Genomic DNA, 15,413 nt, shown 5'->3' on the forward strand with positions numbered 1-15,413 from the left:
CAGGTCTTCAGCAGGCATGTCGGCCCGGTGACAGCCGTGAGAATCCTGTTATCGCCGCGGATATGATATTATTAGGACTATAATAGTATTTTACTCCCTTTACGCACATATCCAATATCGGCGGAGTACGAATGAACACACATGGGGTACATATAGACGCCACCTCTCAACTCTATAAAACATATGCAGCAGATGTAGCCGTCTCATTTGCATATGCAAACACTAAAGTCCCCCCCATGGCAGCTGTGGCCGTTGACGGATGCATAAAGAGGAATTAATTGTGTGTGTGTGTGTTTGTGTGTGTGTGTGTGTGTGTTTGTGTGTGTGTCAGCGTAGGATGGGATGAAGCCTCTACCTTCACCTCCATTCATTTTTGAAAAGCAGGGAGAATATGAAGTACTGAAATGAGCCCGCCGTCATTTGCATGTGGATTTGTTATCGCTGCAGGAGAACTGCTTTTCTCCTTTCCTTGAAGAGCGATAAGGAGAGGGCATCACAGGGCACACCGGTGTGTATGTGTGTCTGTCTGTCTGTCTGTCTGTCTGTGCGTGTGTCCTTTATGAAGGCGTGTCGATCCGGTGATGTACCCGGTGCGTGTGTGTACTCTTCGTGTGCAGGTACGTGCACGGTGCCCGCGTGTACGTGTGTAGGGACGTGTATGTTACCCCCGTGCACTCCACGTGTGTAGGTACGTGCACGGTGGCCGCGTACACTGTACGTGTGTAGGTACGTGCACGAGGGCGGCAGGCAGTAGCAGACACGTGGTCGGTCCACCAGAGGTGGAGGTGGGAATGGTTGATGATGGCGTGTGTGTGTGTGTGTGTGTGTGTGTGTGCGTGTGTGGGGAGGGAGGGGGTTAATATCAGACCAAATAATTAGATTCGCTATCATGTGGGCGACAGCAGTGCGGGGATCAGGCAGATTAAAATGCCGGGGCTCCGGGCTGGTTAATATTCATAAGGAAGGCGGGGGGGGGGGGGGGGGGGGGGGGGGGAGCTTGAGGAGGAGGTGTGTGTGTGGGGGGGGTGGGGGTGGGGGGGGGGCGGGTGCTTGGAGGGCCTTGGGGTTTAAGACTGCACCTCCTCGGGTGCGTAACTCACCCACCTCTCTGTGAACCAGACAGTAGACGTACGGGGAGATGGATGTGTGATGCTTTGGGCGACGGACGGACGGACGGACGGACGGACGGACGGACGGACGGACGGACGGACGGACGGACGGACGGACGGATGGGATCGCCGATCGTGCCGAGCTATCGATTGACGATAGATAATAAGGGAAGATGAATGGCAGCTGTGCAGTCTGTGAGGGGGGGAAAAGCGTCTGGCGTGGAGGGAATGTGGATGGAGAGATGGCTTTGAGGGGAAGCAGACGGATGGAGCGATGAATAGATGCAGAGAGCAGATCAAGGTGTAGAAAAATAACCGGATGTGGCGAGAGAAAGGGGAAGCGAGAGAGCAGAGATGGATAGATGGGTAGAAAGGCGTTCCGTGGAATTGACTCCTTATCTACTTTGCCTCTTTCTCCCTCTCCCTCCCTATCACATCTCGACTCTCCCTTCCGTACGCTTAAATTCTTTCCCCTTCTCTGGTCCTCCTCTCTTCTACTTTGTAGACACTATTATTACTACCTTTTCCCTAATTATACTCTTCACTGAATGTGCACAGACTGCTGTCAGCGCAAAGTTTGTTGTGTGTGTGTGTGTGTGTGTGTGTGTGTTTGTGTGTGTGTATGTGTGTCTGGCTGGCACGCCCATAAAGAAATTGCAACAAAAAAAACATGGGGTGTGTGTGTGTTGTGCACAACATGCCCGGTTAACCTAAATGGGAAAATCGAAATGTTTGAATATTGTTTTCAATTACTGTATTTTATACACACCTAACAGCGGTCAGGGTGTTAGGTAGTATATCGTAGTAGACTTTGCTGTTCGGAGCATAGCTGCTTCTATGTTCAGCTGTGAGCCTGAGCGGATACAGCACTCTTCTCTTTAGGACAGCCCAAACCATCTCACTGTTGCCAGCCTCACTCCTTTACCGTCACGGCAATAATAAGACACTCGTTATTCTTTCATTGTTTCTTCGAGTCACTTATTTTCGTAGGCAGCTAGTTGTGTTTCAAACACGTTTGATGTGTGTGTGTGTGTGTGTGTGTGTGCGTGTGTGTCTGTGTGCGTGTGTGTTGGTTTCACCACCTTGTGGCTGGAGTATTCCCCTTAACGCACTCCTACATCTCTGGCATCTGCATTCGCTGTTGGTTCACACACACACACACACACACACACACACACACACACACACACACACACACACACACACACACACACACACACACACACACACACACACACACACACACACACACACAGAACCTCATCAAAGTGGGATCCGTCCCTGCGCCTCTTTGAGAGTCTCATTAATCTTTCTCTGTAACGTGTGTTGGTTTGTGTGTGGTACTTCGTATGAGAGATACTGTGTGTGTGGGTGTGTTTGGTACTTTTGTACAAGGTATAATGTGTGCGTTTGTGTCTGGTACTTTATATAAGGGATAATCTGTGTGTGTATGCGTGGTTTCTTAAAGATCTTGTCCTTCCCTCTGGTCAGTTGGCCTCCAGCAGTCAGCATGTCAGGAGTCCTGTATCCTCAGTATCATCTGAAGCCCAGGTTATACAGGGCTGTTTCTACCTGGGTCATCACAGGTGCACCCCCCTACCCTCCCTCACCACACTTCTGTGCCATTAGCTGGTTGTTGACATCATCTGAGGATGACAGAAACTAGACCACGTGAGCGCGCCTCTCATTAGGATCTAATTCACCATCCGTCCTTCCGTCCGTCCATCCATCAACTTTCTTGGCCCGCCATGAAAGTCCCAGCGTGTGGTATCGCGTTCAAGGCCGTAAAGGAATATTTCCTGAGGATTTGAATGGGTTTGGTCTGCGTCAGCTTGCAAGAGATCTCCGTGCTATAACGAAGTGCATGTGTTGACACGTGCAAAGTCTGCAAGCCCTGTCGTCCGAAACACGGTGAAACAAACTCACAAAAGGCTGTGGGACTCCTCCCCCCCCTTCCCCACAACCCCCTCTCCCGAAAAAAAACTGACCATGACTCTGAGATCAGACGATGGCTCCAGTGTCGGGTTACAAATTAAAACAAAAGGAAGCTCTATCTGCGCATCAGCACTGGTTCTGTGAAATACAATACGGCCGGCCTCTTTATGTTGGGCGTACAGTGAGCAGGATGAGATGAGCCTGGAGCTTTTGTTCCGTCTCTCACCTCTACTGTCTTTAACGCTCTGATTCAGCAGTCTCGCACGCTCAAGCTCACACACACGCACACACACAGTCACACAAACACACACCTTCCTCCTGCACCCAGTCCTCCGGAGGCAGCAAAGGGGCCCGACGTTTCTGCCTCCGCCTCCTCTCATTGGATGCATTATTATAATGATTATTAAACAATTGTTAAGCCTCCGGCAATGCCCGCTATGCTCAAACTGGCGCACCTTGAGTTGCATCTCAATAATGGATTTGAGTTAGATGGTCAATCTCCGACTTTCCCGCTTCAAACCCAGCCCTACAGTGTGTGTCGTCGTGTTCCGGCTCCTGCACCACCAGACGGGTGATGGACTGCTGGCGGTTGGATGGTGGTCTGTGGGGCTCGGCTCGGTTCTTTGGGTAGTGGAGGACCTGTGCACTCGGTGGTTTGTGGTTGATATTGTTGGGTTTCGTTAACTACACTTCCCCGAAGTGACATCAATAGTTGTCTCTTATCAATGTCACCTATTTTCTTTCTTTTTTTCACTTTTGTCTCTCAAGACATTTGTGGCAGTTAAGCACAGATAACAGCATGACTTTCCTGTGAAATAGTAAGGATTTCATGCCACGGTTGTGAAATAAGAATACAAAACTTAAAAAAACTGTACACATACTTATACTGATAAGTACCAATAAACATGTGGTCAACAAAAAAGAAGAGTTTTCCCAGGGAAACAGAAATGTATTGTCAGCATCACTATGTCTCCTTCTTGGTAACTGCTGCCATCTAGTGGCGGCTTGTGAGTACTGCCAGCACCCTGACCTGCATCTTGCATAGTAATATTGGCTTTAGCAAATAATTAAACAGCCTACTATGTCGTCCATCAAGGTACATTTCAGAGTTTTGTCATTTCTTGAAAGTGTATTACGGGATTAGAGCAAGAAATACACACACAGTTCAGTCTGTGTGTGTCTGTGTGTGTGTGTGTGTGTGTGTGTGTGTGTGTGTGTGTGTGTGTGTGTGTGTGTGTGTGTGTGTGTGTGTGTGTGTGTGTGTGATGGAGCCATGGGATAAGCCTGTGCCCTGGGACTGATTGAGGGATGGAGTCTCATTGAAAACAAAGACAAGATTGTCCCGAGAATACTCAGGTGTGTGTGTGTGTTGGAATAAGTGGACCCAGGGAAACAGGAAAAACAAGGGCTGCATAAAACACGCACGCACACACATAGACACCGACGCAGACACACAAACACACACACACATACACATGCACACAGTAGATGTTGGCTGGCCAGTCTTTGTCCAGTTTATCCAGAAAGGATCTTATTATGTTAACGGCCTGAATAGGAGCTTAGCGACCTCATCAGATCTCTCTCTCTCTCTCTCTCTCTCTCTCTCTCTCTCTCTCTCTCTCTCTCTCACTCTGTCTCTGTCTCTGTCTCTGTCTCTGTCTCTGTCTCTTGCTCTCTCTCTCTCTCTCTCTCTCTCTCTCTCTCTCTCTCTCTCTCTCTCTCTCTCTCTCTCTCTCTCTCTCTCTCTCTCTCTCTCTCTCTCCCTCACATTTTTTGGTTCTCTTCTCATTTATAACCAGCCCCCCTCCCACCTACTCTTTTTCTCTGCAGCGCTTTGTTCACACGATACCCCCCTCATTTCCTAATTTCCTCTGTGGGTCTTTGATTACCCATGTTCCCCAGCGCTCCCTTTGTAAACAACCGCTAGCGGCCGTCAGAGCGCCGTGCCGCGCCGCTGGGGTCTGTGTCCGAGTGCGTCTAGCCGGCGTACCGGTGGCACGCGCGTGTACGTCGGCTCATTACACTGTGTGTGTGACTGTGTGTGTGACTGTGTGTCTGACTGTGTGTGTGCCTGTGTGTGTGTGTGTGTGTGTGTGTGTGTGTGTGTGTGTGTGTGTGTGTGTGTGTGTGTGTGTGTGTGTGTGTGTGTGTGTGTGTGTTCTATGGAAGGTTATTGTTTTTATCAGTTGACAAGTGGCGGGGAGAATGACCCATTTTCTCTCTCGATGAATTGAATACCTGAGCTTAACACGAGCAACAATCGATGGGATGCTTTGGCTACACGACATTAAAACGTATTAAAACCTTAAAGGCATAATGACAGCGCAGCACCACATGATTAAAGGGGAGATTTGTGATGACCATTTTACATTTGAATGTTAATTGAGTTCTATCAGCAAATGAACACAAATTAATTTGGTGTGTGTGGGTGTGTGTTGCAGGGCTCCAGGCTGACTCTGGTCTGCGAGGACTCGGGGTGTTGGCTGAACAGAGTGCCGGTCACTCCGGACGTTACAGCCGCCAACTGTACCATCTCCAGCCAAGGTAACTACAATACGGAATGTGTCTGCTATTGTACGTACAGCATCCAAAAACACTATAACGAATGAACAAACAGTAAAAGGCTTTACACACCTATATAGAACCTGTGTCTTGAATCACACTAACACCTGCCTTACACAGGTTTCCCATTAGCAGCCTCTAGTGGTTTGAGTAGTAACTACAGCCATAGCTATAGATGGCTTAAGGGAACAGTTACTGTCATCTGAGTTTTTCCCACGTTGGGGGGAAGTGGACCAGGATAAAACATGAGAATCTTTTCCAGGTCAGACATGTGTTAATAGAATAAGCAGCTGCAGTAAAGTACCACAGTGCAGCTTTAACCCCGGTGCTGCCCCCTTCAGGTGAGCAGCTGTTCTGCACGCTGCGCAGAGCACTGGTCCAGGGGGACGGCCTGCTGGCCCACCTGTCCACGGGGGCTCCGCCCCCCCGCTCCTCCTCCTCCTCCCCCACCACGTCTTCCACCCCGCCGCCGCTCGACCGGCTAGCCCCGCCCGCGTTGGCCCCGGCGACCCAGAGCCCCCTGGCGGTGAAGGAGGAGCAGCCGTCGTACTTGGCCACGCATCACTCTGACATCCAGCTCCTCCCCCAGCAGGCGGGCATGGCCGCCATCCTGGCCACAGCCGTCATCAACAGTGAGTGTGGTCGATCGGGGTTTTGTCGATTGCTACTGAAAGCAACATGGACATCTCTGTTTAGTTCCATTGAGTCTCATTGAATCATTTGTGGACCTGACTACCGCTTGGTAAAAAGAGTCTAATGTCATGGGCTTCAAGTGACTGGATTGTATACCTCTTTTATTAGTTTGCTTGTAAAACATTGTAGGGGTTAAATCTAAGTCCTTAGCTAAATAGGGGACATGTATTAACTGCCTTCCAACACACACCAAACACACACACACACACACACACACACACACACACACACACACACACACACACACACACACACACACACACACACACACACACACACACACACACACACACACACACACACACACACTCTGATTGAATGACTAAACTACGTCTCGTTCCTCGCTCTACTCATAGTGGTGCAAGGCAACTTGTCTACCACAAGATGGCACTGCAGTGCTTCATGTAGTTATTAACTTGCCTCGCAACTTTAAATCCCTCAGGATGTGTCTCATAACAAACTTTAATAACGTCAGTATGCAACACGATCTGTGTGGATGCTCGCAAACACATACACACACTCACACCCACACACGTCGACACTGTAGGCAGTGATTGTGAGTAATCCATCTAAACAGGTGTGAATATGTGATCACACCTATTCTCTGATTCATTTCAAACATTCCACCACATATTTAGCAAAGCATGGTAATGATTCAATGAATAACAAAATCACAAGGGACACTGCAGAGGAACAAATAAACACACACACACACACACACACACACACACAAACCCCCCCCCCCCCCAACCATCAGCAGCATGTGGATGTCATGTTTTCTCTTCAATAACATGTTGCTTTTATTGCCATGATTTCCACATTCTGTTGCCGTGGAGACTACAGGTGTCTTCTCCGTAGTTGTATAAATGTAGCAAACCGTGCTAGTCAACATGTGTGAATAGCATGTTGACTAGCACGTGTTACAGCAGCCTTGCTCTCTTGATGATTGTTGATCATGAATTGCATTGTCTGCAATGATTGTTTGATAGCCATCCTAATTGTTTATTCTGATTATTTTCTTTCTGTTCTTCTTCTACTACTACTCATACTTCTTCTTCTTCTTCTTCTTCTTCTTCTTCTTCTTCTTCTTCTTCTTCTTCTTCTTCTTCTTCCTCTTCTTCTTCTTCTTCTTCTTCTTCTCCCTCTTCCTCTTCCTCTTCTCCTCCTCCTCCCTATCCTTCCTCCTTCGTCTTCCTTTCTTTCTCCTTCCTCCCCTCTTTTGAATCCTCCTCCTCCTCCTCCTCCTTGCCACAGAGGACATCTTCCCCTGTAAGGACTGTGGCATTTGGTACCGCAGCGAGAGGAACCTGCAGGCCCACCTCATGTACTACTGCGCCAGCCGGCAGAAGCAGCAGCCGGCCGCCGCCGCCCCGGCGTCCCCCCCGACGGCCCAGGACAAGCCCAAGGAGACCTACCCCAACGAGCGCATCTGCCCCTTCCCCCAGTGCAACAAGAGCTGCCCCAGTGCCAGCTCCCTGGAGATCCACATGCGCACGCACAGTGGTAAGAAGCCGGTGGACCCACATAGTGAACCGATACACACAGAACCTCTGAATGAGATCATAGTCCTTAGGGAAGCAGTACCCACTGGAGAGGAAGGCTGCATCGCGGATGGTTGGGTTGACACTGGAAGTCACTTAGTGTATTAATGTTTAATGTTTGTTGACGAGTTGAAGTGTCACAGTCTGCTCCATTAACCTTCTGCTTGACTGGAAGTAATGTCCCCAGGCATAATTACTAGAATTATTTAATGCTTTTTTATTGATTTTACCTTTTCTTCCTTTCTTTCTTACCTTCTTCCTCTCCGTCTTCCTCTCGCTCCCTTCCCCCACCGACGTGCAGGCGAGCGTCCGTTCGTCTGCCTGGTGTGTCTGTCGGCCTTCACCACCAAGGCCAACTGCGAGCGGCACCTCAAGGTGCACACGGACACGCTGAGCGGCGTGTGCCACGGCTGCGGCTTCGTCTCCACCACCAGGGACATCCTGTACAGCCACCTGGTCACCAGCCACATGGTGTGCCAGCCCGGGTCCCGCAGCGAGGTGTACTCGCCCGGGCCCGGCATGCCCAACCTGCCCCTGGCCACAGGTCGGTCCACAGATCATAGCCCACAGCATTTTGATATTCGTCCACGGTTGCTGCTGTAAAAGAAATCAATTAAATCCCAAATCGTCCATCGGAGAGGTTTTATTGGTGCAGCTCTTTGTTTTAGTATGCCTTCCAGTTTGTGATACAGTCGTTGGCTTTACTGCATTACAGATTTGACGATCAGAGATTATTTCGGTGAACGCCGTTTTCCATTTTCGGTGATAGCAGCAGAGCCGGGACTTTGATGCTCGGCAGGACAAATGATACGATGAGTGTACCCCCCGCACGGCGTCCTCCCTCTCCTAACCACCCGACCCTCCCTGTGTCCCCCCCCCCCCTTTAGGCCTCAGCCCGGGCGACTCCGGCGTGGTGCTCAAGTGCCAGCTGTGCGGCCACAACTGCGACAACCCGGCGCAGCTGCAGCAGCACGTGCGCACCCACCTGGAGGTGCGGGTGCAGGCGGAGCGGAGCCCCGCGCCGCGGCAGAGCCACCCGTCGGCCGCCGACCGCGCCCAGATGCAGCCCTCGCCGCGGGGCGACCGGGAGCCCCCGGCCTGCGTGCCCCGCCCGGACTCCTCCAGCCCCGGGGCCAACGGCGGCTCGGCCACCCCGAGGGGCTACAGCCCCCTCACGGCCTCCCCCGCCCCCCTGTGCATCAAGGAGGAGCCCCGCTCGGAGGAGGAGGAGGTGGAGGAGGAGGACGAGAGGATGGACGTGGACCTGAAGGAGGAGAGAGGAGGGGAGGAGCTAGGATCAGAAGGCCAGGAGGAAGACGGAGGCGATCGGGGCTCCAGGAAGAAGACAAGCCCCGGTCTGGGCGCCCCCTCCACCTCCCAGACGTCCACCTCCCCCAAGAGTCCCTTGGTGGCCACCATGAAGGCCGAGCCCGCCAGCCCCACCCCCGGGTCCAGCCCGGCCCCCGTGGGAGCCGGGGCCTCGGTCTTGCCCGGGGGGGCGGTGTTCCTCCCTCAGTACATGTTCAACGCCGAGGCGGCCATCTTGCCACAGGCCTCAGAGATCCTGGCCAAGATGTCGGAGATGGTCCACAGCCGCCTGAAACAGGGCCAGGTCGTCCTCCAGGCCACCCCGGCCTCCTTCTACCCCGCGGGCGCCTTGCCGGCCGCCGCCCCACCCGGCGCCGCCGCCACCGCGGCGGCCACGCCCCCTCACAAGGGGGCCACCTGCTTCGAGTGCGACATCACCTTCAACAACATCAACAACTTCTACGTGCACAAGAGGCTGTACTGCTCCAGCCGGCACCAGGCCGACGCGCCGGGGGCGCCTCGCGAGGCCGCCGCCCCCCCCGGAGCCCCGCCCTCCGGCGGGGGTCCGGACCCTTCCAGCCCCCCTCAGGGACGGGGGAGCCGCGCGCCCTCGGCCTCCCCCACTCCCTCGGACCCTCCGGCGGGCAGCGGGGCGTCCGACGGCGGCAGGCTGGCGGACATCAAGACGGAGGCGGTGGCCCCCAAAGAGGGGGTCTCCTCCTCCTCTGAGGGGGAGGGGGGAGGGGGCAGTGTGGGAGGAGGGGTAGGAGGAGGAGGGGGAGGGGGGGGGAGGCACAGCGAGGACAGCCACAGCCCGGCCAGCGGCTCGGCCGACGACCGGGAGGACGACCCCACCAAGACCTTCTGCGAGGCCTGCAACATCCGCTTCAGCCGCCACGACAACTACACGGTGCACAAGCGCTTCTACTGCGCCTCGCGCCACGACCCCTCCAACCTGCGCTCCAACCACCCGGCCCGGCTGGCCGCGGCGGGCTCCGCCCCCTTCGCGCCGCAGCCCATCCGCACGCGCAAGAGGAAGAAGATGTACGAGATCCACATGGCGCGGACGGAGGCCCTGGCCAAGGCGGCGGCGGCGGCCGCGCTGGCCGCCGCCGCCGCCGCCGCCCCGTCCCCCTCCGCCCTGGGCCTGGCCGTGAAGCGGGAGCTGTCCCCGGGCGCCGCCAGCGCCTCCAGCCCCGAGGGGGACCGCCCCATCGACCTGAGCAAGAGGCCCCGGCTAAGAGAGGCCCCGAGGGCCGGCGGCGCCGTGGCCGGGGGTGCCGGCGCCGGCGTCCTCCCCGCCCTGCCCCTCACAGACTACCACAAGTGCACGGCGTGCAGCATCAGCTTCAACAGCATCGAGAACTACCTGGCCCACAAGACCTACTACTGCCCGGCCACCACGCTGCAGCCGCACACCCTGGAGCAGCTGAGCCGGCTCAAGCAGAGGCCCGCCTCCACCTCGCCCCGGAGCAGGCCTCTGCAGGAGCGCGGCGACTTCCTCCAAGGCGTGGAGGCGCAGACGGGGGGGGGGGGGACCACCTCCAGCCCCCAGCCCGCCCTCGCCCTCCCCGGCTCGGAGGCCGCCTCCTCGCAGCACGCCTCCACGCCGTCCTCCGGGGCCAAGGGCGTCGGGACGGCGTGCCCCTACTGCCCCAACAGGCCCATCGCCGGCAACCTGGTGGAGCACTTCAGGTCCTTCCACGGCATGCTCCTCAGCCTGCCGGCGGCCCACGACGCGCGCCCCAGCCCCAGCCCCAGCCCCAGCCCCAGCCTGAGCCCCCGGGAGGGGGGCCGCCCGGCCGCCGCGTCCGCCTCCACCAGCCCCGACATCAAGCCCAGGCTGGCGTCCCGGCCGCGGCGGGACAGCATCAACGGGCAGGCGAGGCAGGACAACTCCCGCTCCCCCACCTCCCCACTGCTGAACGGGAGCCCGCGGGCCCCGGGCGGGACCCCTCCGCTGAGCTCCCCGGTGGCCGTGTCGCCCTCCAGGGCCCTCTCTCTGACGGCGTCGCCGGTGCCAGAGGCCCTCAGGGAGGCGGCCGGAGCCTCTCTCCTCTCGGACAAGGCGTCCCTGGCGTCCCACCCGCTCCCGTCTCCCGCTGCGCCTCTCACCGGGCTGCCCAAGAACTCTGGGGTGTCCCCCGTCCAGAACGGTAACTCTCGCTTCTGCCGGCTGTGCAACATCAAGTTCAGCAGCCTCTCCACTTTCATCGCTCATAAAAAATATTACTGCTCATCGCACAGCGCAGAGCACGTCAAGTGAGTGGAGGGCCTCTCCATAGCCCTGCTTTGGTCCTGGGGCCATCCTTCTATGTGCACGTTCACGCGCACACATTCACCCACATTTGCACACACAGACACACACACATACACGAAGACTCTGCGTCCCTCCCGTCTTCTGTGGTTCTCGTTTTTGAGCCCAATTGGCACAGGGCTGAGTATGTTGTGTCGGTCTCTTCTGTTACGCACCTGACGGGGCCTGAAGCCTAACCACTCTCTGAAGGTGGGGGCAGAAATGTGCAACAGGTGGTGTTACGAACTTAAGGTATCCAGCGTTCCTCCATCTCCCCCCTCCCCCCCCCCTGCCTATGGGTCAAAGATGGTATTACACTAAACGCTGAGATGAATGTGCTACCTAGCTCGCTAGCTAACCAGCTAGCCACTGACCTAGCTCCCTTGCTCTCCCCCCTTCGACCCTCTGCCTGCACTAGCTGGTGTTTTGTCGTCCCCCAGATAACTTCGGCCACAACCAAGAGACACAGAAATATTCATACCCTGGGTGGTTGTATCAGGGGATGCTAAAATGAAGAAGAAAAAAGCAGAATCCCCCTGGACCCTTCACTGTCGCTCTGTCTAACTGAATTGTTGATTGTGGCAGTGATCTGCCTTCTGGTTGTTTGAGGCAGTCTTGTACGATTATGACAAATGAGTACGCTGGTTCTGAATAATTTGTCGTTCCCCGAGCTCTCAAAGCTTTTAAAAAATCAATTTATTTCTTTGTGGGGGAAGAAAGAGGACTTGATCATGGTTTTAATGGTTTTTATCATATGTGCATAGTGTAAGATGTCTCAGAAAGAATTCTATAAGGCTTTTGGTTTCAACACTGGCTCTTTTTTGCTTACTAGAGAAGCTTGCGTGTTTTCTTAGATGAAAGCAAATATGTGGTATTGCCATGTTACCCATTACAGAAGGATAATATTTGAAGCTAATGTGTTCCACATTCATTACCACTTTTTATTTTCTTCGTACTTCTGTTAAATTGAGAGACAAAAAATGTGAACTATTTATCTTTTAGTCCTCACTGTTTTCACGTCAACGGATACTACCTACTTATTGTCCACCAGAGTATTTGTACTTTTTATTTGATGTATTTTTTTGAATACTGTTCGAAGGAGATGTTTTTGGGATCCAGGTGTATTGAAGTGTGTTATCTTAAAGTGTAGACGTGTGTGTGGTATCACAGACGGTAATCACCCCGGATCACGGTCAACCTGACTTGCTACCATATTGGCATCTTATCCTTTTCTCCACTGCACTCGATTGTTTGAAATTGACGGAGGGGTTTGAAATAACAATGCTCATTCATGTCACGTCGCAATCACATCGTATTGGACACAGGACTTTCAAAGATCAGGGTGGTTGAGTTTGCTGTTTCAATTACAATGATGGTGTTTGGTCAAATAAGAGCTGAAATGATGGTTGAGTATGATGTCATTGTAAGGCAAAAAAATGCATTATAAATACATATATTTATATAAATATATATATACATATATAATGCTTTTTTTGAGCTGCATCAAAAACAGGATTTGATTTTGTCTGTGCTTCTCCCTTCGAGTGCCGTTCTGTAACTAATTATTTTATTATCACCTTTTGAGAAAAGCCACTTATTGTATTCTGGGATCTGATGTAAGTTTTCTTTGAGATGCACCCATCTTTTGAAGGGATTTGTTCTGTCCGGTAATGAAGGTGTGTTGGTCGTGTACTTGCGGGTGACTCAATCGTATTATCTCTCTTTCTCTCTCTCTCTCTTACGCTCTCTCTATTGCTCCCACACTCACACAGGCTGTAAGCGAAAACTGTTCAATTCAATTGTGTTTGTTTTTTCTCTTTGGTACGTCGGTGGGTATGGTATGGTCAGGTTACTGGCTTCTGTTAGTCGTAATTAATGGCGTTACATTTTGTTTCAGATGGGAGATGACTTCACATCTTTTGAGTCTCCTCAGGTTCGCAGGGCTAAGAAGATGACCGTTACACTGCAGGCTGTTACACTATACCAACCGCTAAATAACGCCTTCATTTGTTTTTCATTTCCTTTAGGTTATTTTTTCTTCACGTCCTTGCAAAGCTCTGTATAACGTGCTTTATAATTGTCCCGATTTACAAACCGCTGCTGAAAATCACTGTTCTTGTGCTGTATGATTGGCTGACAAATGTTGAGATGTAAAAATGATTGCATTATTTTACCAGTACAAAAGGTTAACTACAATGTCTATGATGATGTCAAACTTTAAAAAGCCACCAAAGCGGAACACGCATCAACACACATGGTTTGGGAACCCATCAATTTAACCTTTGTCTCTGTTTTGAAAACAGGAAGCATTTTTACTAGTTTTTTTGGGCGCAGTGAAGTTGAAGTGCTGATTTCTTTCAAGTTGTTTACAGTATCAGTCTTTGTTTCTTTCTTGATCCCTTCAAGAGAACAAAGACAGGAGAGAAAACAGCCGTCTCCTAAGAAATTTCAAACCATTCATTTCATTTTTCATATCTTTGTTATTTTGTTTAATGCGCTGCGTTGCAATCGAATTGTGCTGAATATTTTTCTTTTTTTGGAGGCTTGTCTTTTGTAATATATTTATGTTTGTACAGCACTTTTTTCTCACCTAAAACACATTGTTTTACCTTGAAGGACTACCTTGAAAGATCTGGACCCGCTCACGCAAAATAAAAAAGTACACTTTTGTGATTGGTTCTAATTCACTTAATCGACAATGGAGGATACCTAATGAATGTCAGGATGAGCTTTTGTTTTTTCTCCTTTCATTTTTTTTAATCTTTTTTTCTTTGTTAGCCATTATACTTTAGTTCATTTCAATCTCATGTTCCATTACACTCTTGTCCAAACTATGCATGGGGAAATAAAAAGCGTTCTGAGAGACACTGAAGAAGAGATTTGTGTGTTTGCCTTCTTTCTTCTTCCTTTCCTTTCCTCTCATCTCCGGTGTTTCTAAAGGTTTTGCCTTTTTATACACCAACATTTTACACCTACACAACTCCTTCATCAAGACCTCCATCCTTGACACACCCGGTACACTCTCACACTGGAAGGTAAAGAACGTTTGAAAGTGGGCTTTAGTCTCTAATCGTCTCCTAAGAGCAGAGGCTTGAATGAATCATTAAGGCAGATAGGAGACGTCAAGGTTTCCCCTGTTGCTCTGCATAGCTTGCAGAGTGCTGTGAATGTGTGGTGGTGCGGGAGGTTCAAGGGCTTGATTCAAAGATCGCAAATAACACACGAGCTACAGATATTTTGCTATCGTTTTTAGTGATAGATATTTTTTATAGACGTCCCGTATACAAACTGATTTCCTAATGATTCATAGCCATGAGCAAAGCACTATTAGTAGTAGGGCGATGTGATTACGTTCCACGGGATATTATCATAAAAGGCACATCATTTGGTAAGAACTATTTCTTTGGAAGCATTTGCACAGGTTAAAGTACTGCCTTAGGTTAAAGTTGAGGTAAAAATGTTCAGAGTTTGAAAATGGGTCAACTGCCAAAAAGGGTTGGGAACCACTACAGTAAAGTCTTGACACAAATCTAAATAGGAGCTGGAAGTGGTAGTAAATTTGTCTTCAATGCCTTCCTATCCTCAAGGAAAGTAGGTGTACTTTGTTGCTCTACTTTAGTATCTTTTGGACCACTTCGAACTTCAAAGGACAATTTGAGCTACACCTCTGAAACCGTAATCCTGGAAAATGGGCTCCAATCAATGTACGCTGGGCTGGACTGGAACAGAAAATGGGCCCTGGGCATTTTTGCCAAGCCTAGTCTACATTTTGCCAAAGCCTAGTTTTAAATGGAAATGCAAACATAAATCAGCGTAGCATGGTTTGACTAGGAACGGCCAAAATTGCAAATGGAGAAAAAAGGAAAACCACAACAAAATGTCCTACCTCCAGCTCTCACATTTTAGAAATTTCACCTGACCCTAACCCAACCTTCACTCTCTAATCTTCTGCATTTGTAAATTAATGTT

The 15,413-nt window shown here is 51.4% G+C and overlaps 1 protein-coding gene across 1 annotated transcript in view; it reads left to right on the forward strand.

The window, feature by feature from the left end:
- Window positions 1–14,321, forward strand: part of zfpm1 (zinc finger protein, FOG family member 1) — a 71,190-nt gene extending 56,869 nt beyond the window's left edge. Inside the window, exons 5-9 of the mRNA XM_030366381.1 lie at window positions 5,486–5,588; window positions 5,948–6,238; window positions 7,554–7,802; window positions 8,142–8,384; window positions 8,728–14,321. Coding sequence (XP_030222241.1) covers window positions 5,486–5,588; window positions 5,948–6,238; window positions 7,554–7,802; window positions 8,142–8,384; window positions 8,728–11,414 — 3,573 coding nt within the window. The 3' untranslated portion in view covers window positions 11,415–14,321. The remainder of the gene's footprint in view (window positions 1–5,485; window positions 5,589–5,947; window positions 6,239–7,553; window positions 7,803–8,141; window positions 8,385–8,727) is intronic.
- The last annotated feature ends 1,092 nt before the right edge of the window (window positions 14,322–15,413 follow it).

This window comes from Gadus morhua, chromosome 9 (assembly GCF_902167405.1).
Source record: "Gadus morhua chromosome 9, gadMor3.0, whole genome shotgun sequence".
Classification (NCBI taxonomy): Eukaryota; Metazoa; Chordata; class Actinopteri; order Gadiformes; family Gadidae; genus Gadus; species Gadus morhua.